The following is a 9,479-nucleotide window of genomic DNA, read 5'->3' as shown; positions in this document are numbered from 1 at the left end:
CACATTTAGGGAGTGTATTTTATTAATCAGAGTTGGAGTGTGACCTCATTTCTTGTTTAGGAACCTATGGGTATTTAAAATAAAGAATTAAAAAACATTTAAAGGTAAAGCTCCTCTCCTCTCCTCCCCACCCTAATAAGTAATGAACAGTAAGTGCCTTACTGCTTTATGCTATTCAATCACATGTATTTGAATATTTTTTTCCACGATATTATGGTAAAAAATATGTAAGTGTACCGAATCTGTACTATATTATACATGTTTAATTATAGAATTAATTGTTGTCCTTAAATTGCACCAAATTTACAAAAACAACTGAAGACATAATCTTCCACTTACAAGCTTTTTCCTGAGCTTTCAGCCACATCTCACAGTTTTCCTCAGCTGACTTTTTGCTACAGTACACCATCTGTAAAACATTTGATCTCTGACCACTGTCATGTTTTCGTCATGCAGAAAATTTAGTCTCTCCAGTTTATTCATGTCGGGATATTCAGCTCTCTAAAAATGATCCCCACAAATACATGTATATCTGTGTAGATAACATGACTTATTTTATTTGTATTTATTGATATATTATAAATACAGTGATGTAGAGTATGAAAACAAAACAGTATAAAAATATTCTGTCTGTCTAGCTTCCACAGCTGCTATTTGTATAAATATATAAAAGGCTTTCTTTCAACGTGAATCACTTTCCCTCTTTCTCAGACCACTCCTTGAATCCTCCAGTGTAGTTACGTGCGCTGAAACAGAAGACAGAAGGACAACTTTCAGAACAATGAGAAAAAGAAAATCAACATTTTAGTGAAGAAACAGACAAAATTGGTCTCACATGTATGGAAGTCTTTGCATGGGGTCATTGGATACATTTTTAAACAGTGATTTATGACATTAATGTAGGAGACATGTGCTGTCTGTTTAAAAGCAAGATGGGCTGTGTGTAGCCTATATAAGTTAAAGTAACCAATAACTTATTCACTTCACATATCCAAGCATGTTAGCTGTGTTCGTGGCAGTTTGGCCTCGCTTTCCTATCTGGCAGTGAAACACCAGCTCTGGCGTGTCCACCGGTGGCTTGGTTACTCCGTACTTGGCTTTGAACTCTTCTGCTTCCAGTCCAAAAGCAGCCTCTACCGTTTCAACTGAGTGAATAAGGCAGGAAGAGAGAAAGGCAGAACAATATTTTAAAATTAGATTATTCATATATATATATATTTATATATATATATACACATATATACACATATTTATAGAATTATAGATAATGAATGGATTTTTCCCTGCTGTGTAAATTAATTTACACAGCAGGGAATTTATCAGGAGAGCGAATCAGATTTAACTGCCTAAATTAATTTAGAAGAAGCTCACCTGGGATGTGAATGGATCCTGGAATTCGTCCATTATCCACTTCTCCTTTACTCCGAACATCAACCAGAAGGAGATTCTGACTTTTTCCCAGAAGATCTTTCAGTTCCTCATAGGTGATATCCTTAGTGACTGGCGATGAAAGAGGAAACATTATCAAGGCTTTGGAAAGTACCCGCCAGTAAATACTCCCATAAAACTGCACCATTCACGTTTTTAGTTAGTGAGATAACAGCCATGAACGGTTAACCATTGTTTTCCCTGACAAATGCACACACACTGAGCTACAAAAGTGGAAACAGCCGCCATGATAATTACGGCCATGATGTGACATTTTCATTAAATATACAATATGTAATTTTTTGCCGCTAAGAGGTGTCTCAGTGAGAACAATATCAAAAGACGGAGCGATAATGTCAACGGAAGTCCTTGAGTGTTTAAAAATCAATGTTTCCTCTATGCTGTTTCACTTGTAGTGAATGGGCTGCTAGCCCAGCTCCTGAGCATGTGTGCTCACATTTTTTCACAAATAACTTAAAATCAAGACATTTAGGAAGTTTTCACAGGGAGTTGAATCATCCACAGAGCTCCCTGTCTCTCTGAAACAAATATGCCCAGTGATTTAGACTGGTAAAAACATTTAATGAAGCAACGTCAGTTTAACAATGCTGCATGGATTCCTATTGTGACGAGTTTAAGAAAAGGAATTCATTAGATTATTTGACAAAAAAAATAAATGTTACAAATGATTTTAAGAATTTACGATGCAATGTCAGAAAAGATGATTCATAAAATTCAACTACCAATGTCTAAGCATTTGTCAGACATTTAAAATATGAATTCAAGTCATTTTAATACCTATTAAGGCCTTATTTTTAGATGTATGAATTCAATGCCTTGTAAGACTTTTTAAGGATCTGCAGGAACCCTGAGCGACGTATACAGATTTTGCATTTAGAGGGAAAATAAGCAGTAATATTGGTACTTGCAAAATATCTTAGGTTGAGGTATCCTAATCAGTATCAGGAGAGCAAATCAAATTTAACTGCCTTTTTGGTTTAAACTGCAGAGAAAATTATAGGACTAGAGTGATGACGAAGTCAGAAACCAGGCTATGATAAAAAGCTAAATGAAAAAAATCCTGATTTTTTAAAAATCTTTTTAAACTCCTGATGACCACCTGCACCTTCAGGGTACATTACTCTCCAAAAAATTGTTCCTTCATGTTGGCACACATAGCCTCCTTGTTTTTTTCAGACACTGTATTAGTGTGTGTGTGTGTGTGTGTGTGTGTGTTTGAGTGTGTGTTTAAAAAAATAGGAGTAAAAGACTTAGACTTAGACTTAGTTTTTATCCCACTTGTGGGAAATTAACTTGTCACAGCAGCCGTGTGTACAGAAAAAATATATAAAATATCAATATATACAAAATATAAAATATACAAAAAGTGCAAAAATAGGCATGTATCAAAGAAGAAGGAAAAAATGTACAGGTTTTAAATACAAAAATCAAAGAAAAAAATCAAAGATATACAGATTAAACAAGGTTATACTTCTCCCCACTTGCCTTTGAAGTAAAAGGTTTAAAGTACAAACACATTGTTTATTGTTGCTGGTTGTTGCTAGCTGGCATTCTCTGAGGATACAGGTAACTTCCGGCTCATATCAAGACTTCTCTTGATTGCTGAGTCATGCTGATCATGCATATTAAGAAAGAATTGACCTAATTTCTCTTAAAACAATATATTTTTTAAGTGTAACATTTTTTTTGGTTTGAAAAATCTGTTCGTGAGGTCGCATTAAGTTGCAACTACGGAGCCAGCGTCAGCGTTAACCCTTTATAATGCTACTATTAATGCCGCTTTGCATGCGATAGTTATTAGCTAGATAAACAAGTATTAGCTAACTATTTAGAGCAAAATACTCGACATTAGGGATGTGTCAAGTCGTGCGTAATGTTCAGGAAGGCTGGGGGTGGTTAAATTGTGGCTGTTTCTCTGAGAAAAGTAGAAAATGACTCACCCTGGCTCGCCATCCTGCTTTTATGAATGGTAAATTCAGACGTTGATTACGTTCCTTATAATACATCCATGTACAAGATACACTCTCTTCCTCATACATTGTTTAGCGACAATTCATTGGCTTAGACGCCGAGGGAAGGCGGGACTTAGCTTGAAGTTCTTCAGTCATGAGCCAATAAGATCCACGCCCTACAAGCAGTGTTTTTACAAAAACTTTCAAAATAAAAGTTGAGGCTGTAGTTACATGAGTTCAGACCATAGATTGTATATAAAGTATATAAACTTCATATACAGTCTATGGTTCAGACAATGGAAGAGGATTCAGATGAAGACAAGGATAGTTGTAAAATTGTAAAAATATTTGGTTACGGTTCAAACTCCTGCATTTGAATTTTAACTAAAAGCATTAACAGCAAAATATACTAAAAGTATCATTAAAATACTCAATGCGCAAAATGGCCTTTTAAGAGTTGTATTTGTCATATTATTGAATGTAGTTGGTCGAGTTAGAGCTAATTTGAACAATGCTATCTGATAGTTTAATAATATGAAAATGCCTTATATTCTATAAATTTATATTTTGTTTTACAGCAATAAAAAAGTGCAATACTTCCCCTGAAATGTAGAAGAGAAGTATAGTGTAACGTAAAGAATTAAAGATAAACCACTTAAATACTTTCCATCACTGCATACAGACACATAGAGAGTTCAAATATGAAAAAAGAGAATGCTGATGTTTCCATATAGCATACAGGGGGCCATGAATGGTTAAATAAGTTTAAAATTCTGATCATAATATTATGACATATGATTATGAGACATATACTATGCCTCTACAGTTGACAGATCTCAACCAAAATCAGCGTGGGACATTTTTTTGGGCCACCTGTTTAACTGTACCACCGGTAAAGTTTGGTAAATGGACCTAAATTTGTATTGCGCCTTTCTCATCTTATGACCAGTCAAAGCGCTTTAACACTACATGTCACACACAGCCAGTCACACAGTGGTGGCAGAGGCTACCATTTAAGGTGCCACCGACTATTCAGCTTAAATGCTCTCACACGCTGATGAAGAAATTTGGGGTTCAGTATCTGTCCCAAGGACACTTCAACATGAGCCGGGGACCGAACTTCCAATTTTCTGATTAATGACGACCTCCTGACCTCAGAGACTTGATGCAAGGCACATTAAAGCAGCTCTTCTCCTTGCTGAATGTTACAACATATAGGCCTTTGCAAAACCTTTAACATAAAAGCAAAAATTCAACCAAGACCTTTTAGAAAGTTTTTATTAAAATAAGTTTTAGTTCTTACAAAAATCAGTATTTATATCCTAAGAATTAATACTTACAATTAAATGCAGCCACAATAAAGACAAAAAACAACCCACTACAATAAACCTAAAAAGGTCAATTTGCCAGCAAATAAACCTGTAGTTCTATCACAAAATAACAGAATGAGTTAGTGTTTCTCCATGAGCACATATCCTCTCTCTCCCAATATATTTACATCTTCCTCGAAACAGGACACATTAAAGAGCTTCTTAGTTTTATAATCAGTTACAACATCAGCCTAGAACTGTTTGTCTTTTGTTCATGATTGCACCGTTGCTATGTCCCCTGTCCACAGGGGCCCGCTTAGTGTGACCAGGATGGATTGTGTGTGCTGATCTGGATCACAGAGTCCCCCTCTGTACTGTAAGAAGGGTTCCCTAGTCCATTAGTGGAGTCTTTCTTTGCCTTTTTACGCATCTGATGCATCCAGATGATCATACCTCCTAGGATGAGAAGAAGAAGGAGGGCGACTCCTCCTCCTATAACCCCAGCCAGCAGTTTTATGGTCAGAAGATTCAGGGGGCTCATACCGCTTGCAGGAGAAAATCTGAGGGGGTGCTTTGTCCCGCATTGTTCACCGCCTCCACACACACCTTAGTTCCAGCCTCCAAAGGTTTGAGCAAACCTTGTCGTGAAATGCCCCTAAATTTCAGGACTTCACTCCCATCTATCACCACTCTGTACTCAGACACCACAGAAGATGGAGCACACCACTTGATCTCTATCTTCCCTCTGTCAACCCCTCACTGACTGGCAGCAGCCCTTGGATGCGGGGTGCATGAGGAGGCTTATCAGCCCCGCTGACCCCAGGACAGAGGCACCTGGTCCTTTCTGAAAGCTGTTCACAGGGCTCCTGATTCTCCATGCAGGGGTCGATTTTGCAGAGCTGCGGCGCTTGATAGAGGGTGGTTTTCCTCCCCGATACTACCACTTTAGGAGGAGGGCTGGGTTTTCCAAAGATGTCATCGTCCTCTTCATCATAGTCATCTGAGCCTGGGGCAGTCATGTATATGATACGGAAACGAGTGACAGGAGGAGAAGCGGAGGCAGCGTGAGTGAAGAAGGCAGGAGTGGAGGAGAGGGGAGGCACTCAGAAAAAGGAGAAGCAGAGCCGGGTTCCTGCACAGTGACGTCATCTCTATATGGACAGAAATAACACATGATGAAAATGACTTCTAAAAATACTAATACCACAAAAAAATACAGAAAATAATAACACTGTTAATAGTATGTTTATTTATTCAATCTCTGAGAAAGGAGATACATCGTCATGGGTCATTCTTCTATATTGACCTTGTATATTAAAGGTTTAGTGTTCAGGATTTATCGGCAGAAATTGAATATAGAATAATCAGCTTTTGATAAGTGTATAATCACCTGAAAATTACTGCTATGTTTTTGTTAGCTTAGAATAAGCTGTTTACATTTTGTCCCTCGCAAGGATGTTAAAAAGAGGAGAGGTCACAGCGTCATATTGTGTCATATCATTGGGGTCCAACACACGCGCAGTAAAATCTCCTCTGCACTTGCTGATAGGTTCAATAGCTGGCACACTATCATAGAAGATGGGGGTGTTTGATTCGTTTCACTGAGGCGTCCACTCCACAGTTAGCCTTTGGTCAGAATATAAAATTTCATATGAAAAATAGACATATGGAGGAAACTGCAATGTTTTAAACTTTCTTAATTACAGACAAACAAACAACTCCTTTCTATGTAAAAAATGCTCTATCATATACTTGGCCCCCATCCATTCCAGCACACCAAATAGCTTAACACACCCGAAGAGGCTAAAAGGAGCGCACCCATAGAGCACCTGAGCATACGTCATCCCTTTATTTCTAGCGCTGTCTGCTGTAATCTAAACTCTCAAACATCGCAGCTCCAGTTACACTGCACGTGTCATACCCCATAGCTTACATGGAGGTCAGAGAGTGTGTCCTTCTTTGTATAGCCCTGGTCCCTTGTCCACGGTGTCCATCATGTTGGACTACCATGTTTCTATGGTAGCCCAGAATGAACAAACTAAAGACTGGCTCTAGATAAGGCCATTTGTGTTTTCAAGTCAGCCACTTCAGTTATCAGTACCTCTGCGACATGCTGAACAGTGTTGAAAAACACAGATTTTTAACATAAAAAGCTCTTTTTTCAGTGTTTTTACTGGTTTTAATCACCCAGTTAGCTTGTTTCAGAAAGAGACCTCTGTGAGGATAATTTGGCTCCCTGTTAAAACTCCTGAATGTCTGGATCTTAAGTTATATAAGAGAAAAAAAGGGTGAGCATACATTAGTAGGTGCTGGGTTTGCTGCTTGGACAAACACTATTTGTAACATGAAACTGCTTCATTCAGTGTTTTTACCAGTTTAAATAACTGTGTCCATTTGTTTTGGAGAGGAGGAGACCTGTGCAGGTAATTCAGTCCCCAGTACAACCTCCTGAACCATGAACATTGACGTAATCCTAACTAGGAGTTCACGCAACACGGGCTGGTTACACTGCTCCTTTAAAATTTTATTTCTTATAAATTTCCTTATCGTATCAAGAAGGAATCTAAAGTGTAAATGTGGTGGAATACATGAAATCAAGAAGTCACTGCATTGGTCAATGCGTAAAAACACAGAAACCAAAATACAAAACTTATAATATACCAGACAAAGATTAACAAGGCGAGAATCCACTCGTTGAGACTGACTGCTAAGACACAAAGCCAGTTTCTTTGTCTTGTTGACTAAGCAAAGTTTATGGCTTGGAAATGACTCTGTGTGTAATCAAACATTTGCGGTGTTCTAGTTTCCATCCTGTAAACAGCTTCAGATAAATAAATGCTGAGTGCTGGAAAAAGAAACACAACTTTTGGGGTTAAACCATCAGCGGTTTCATTCTCTGCTGGCACCAAGCCATTTGAGTTCTGTGGGAAACCAGAGCTGAAGAACATATGGATTTTCACTTTACGCATTTCGAAGATCTTTTCTCATGCTTTTAAACTCTACTGATGATCTAACCTCTAAGAATAGACATCAAATCATGCCAGTATTTACATCTGGTCGACACACATATCAGCATAAATGTGACTTAAAGAAAAGTGGTTAAAAATGGTTTACTGTACCTGTTTGATAGTGGTGGATATTTTCAAGTCTTTTTCTCTTGTTCCCACTCTGACTGTTCTCACTGTGTACTGACTACAGTCTTCAGCTCTCACGTCTTAAGTTGTTTCTCTCAGACTCTCCCTCCTCCTCAACACCCCTCATTTTCTCCCCTCGGTGCCTCTTCCCTCCCTTTTTATTCTTTCATGCTCTCTCTCCTCTGTCTTTTTTCACATCTTGCCTCCTTGTCTTTCTCAACTTGCAGCCGGTCGTCATTGCTCTCTCTTTGTTTGGAATTTTTTGTGTGAATGCGTGTCGGGGACGTGGACGGGGGTGTTGAGCCACCACCATGTGCCCGTGTGCTGCTCAGCATATTAATTTGCAGGAGGCAGGCTTTGGCTTGTTTTAGTATGTGTTTGTGTAATAATCTGTAGCTGCCTGTTTTTGATTACCTTTTCAAGCGCTAAACTTCCTGCATACTCTGCAGGTGTCCTCATGGGAACTAACAGCACATAAGGTCACTTCAGTGTGTGTATGTGTGCCTTTGAGAGTGGGGGGTGAAGAATGCATGCATGTGTATTTATTTATAGACCCCTTCCACATCTCTTGTGGCCCCTATTGTGACAAGCTGGCTGCAGGGAAACGATAAAAGCTCTCTCCTCTCCCGTCCTTTTATGGGGTAAAGCTGGCATAGAAACCGAGTACTTTCTTATTCCAAATGCCCCCATTGCACTGATTAGAGGAAAAGTACCAGAGCAGAAGTCTCCTTCGTTCCCAACCTCAAAACTCAAAAGATTTACACAAACTACACCAAACTAAACATCCTGATGACATCTGCTTTTTCTTAGAATAATTTGGCTTCATTGAAATGTGAGCTGAGTCTGTTAATTGTGAAGTACATTGCACATGCAAGGAATTTTCAGAGGAACAAAATCATAAAGCAAATTACATATTTGAGGTTGTGAGAGTATGACTGCATGTACAAATGAACTTATTTGGTTCACATGAAGGCAAAATGGTTTTAATAATATTTTCACAAGAAAAGGACTGAAGCAATAAATCAATGCGAGATGAATAAACATCAAAGACAGACTTAAATGTACAGCCACTTAAACTGTACAGCAGGAAACCGAGTATAGATTTATGTACCATTTTTGTTAGTATTTTGGGAGAAATGTGGTATTCAAAATGATGTATGTTTTATTTGTGTATCTTATACATGAATTAGTTGTACAGATTAAAGTACAGATTAAAATAATATGTAAAAGAACAGATTTGCAGTCAAAAAAGTACAAAATTTTAGCATTAAAATATACCTTATGTACAAGCACTAATTATTATGGGTTGGAGTCACCAGAGGTATTTATTACTTTAGTTTTGCAGCTGGTATAGGCGAAGCTCATTAACTATATATAGTGGCGGGTGGCTTGTGAAGTTCCCCCTGAGGATCAATTAAATTTTTATTCTGATCTAAAATATTACAGCATTTGTTGATTATATTTCGTTTTGTTTATCAAAAAAACAGGAACTAAAGCTATAAAACAATTTAGCAAAATACAACATTTCCGCTGAGATGAAGTGGAGTAGAAATAAAGCAAAAAAATGGTAATATTCAAGTAAAGTACCCCAAATGTGTACTTGGGTAAATGTACTTTTCACCACTGAGTTTATC

The 9,479-nt window shown here is 37.9% G+C and overlaps 2 protein-coding genes across 2 annotated transcripts; both read right to left on the bottom strand.

Annotated features, from left to right (window-relative positions):
• LOC121948181 (thiosulfate:glutathione sulfurtransferase-like) lies at positions 1–4,105 on the bottom strand. The gene is made up of 4 exons (XM_042493485.1): positions 3,390–4,105; positions 1,372–1,500; positions 983–1,145; positions 1–746 (listed from the first exon to the last, which is right to left on the bottom strand). The coding sequence occupies exons 1-4, from the start codon at positions 3,400–3,402 to the stop codon at positions 692–694; spliced, it is 360 nt and encodes a 119-aa protein (XP_042349419.1). The 5' UTR covers positions 3,403–4,105; the 3' UTR covers positions 1–691.
• Positions 4,106–4,662: 557 nt separating this feature from the next.
• LOC121948180 (LRRN4 C-terminal-like protein) lies at positions 4,663–7,959 on the bottom strand. The gene is given in 5 exon segments (XM_042493484.1): positions 4,663–5,228; positions 5,230–5,268; positions 5,270–5,467; positions 5,470–5,862; positions 7,831–7,959. Coding segments are annotated over 4 exon segments (699 nt in total). The 5' UTR covers positions 5,731–5,862; positions 7,831–7,959; the 3' UTR covers positions 4,663–5,027.
• Positions 7,960–9,479: the final 1,520 nt, after the last annotated feature.

This window comes from Plectropomus leopardus, chromosome 9 (genome assembly GCF_008729295.1).
Source record: "Plectropomus leopardus isolate mb chromosome 9, YSFRI_Pleo_2.0, whole genome shotgun sequence".
In the NCBI taxonomy this organism is placed as follows: domain Eukaryota; kingdom Metazoa; phylum Chordata; class Actinopteri; order Perciformes; family Serranidae; genus Plectropomus; species Plectropomus leopardus.
The sequence above is the reverse complement of the archived record's forward strand: the minus strand, read 5'-3'. Positions and strand labels throughout refer to the sequence as shown.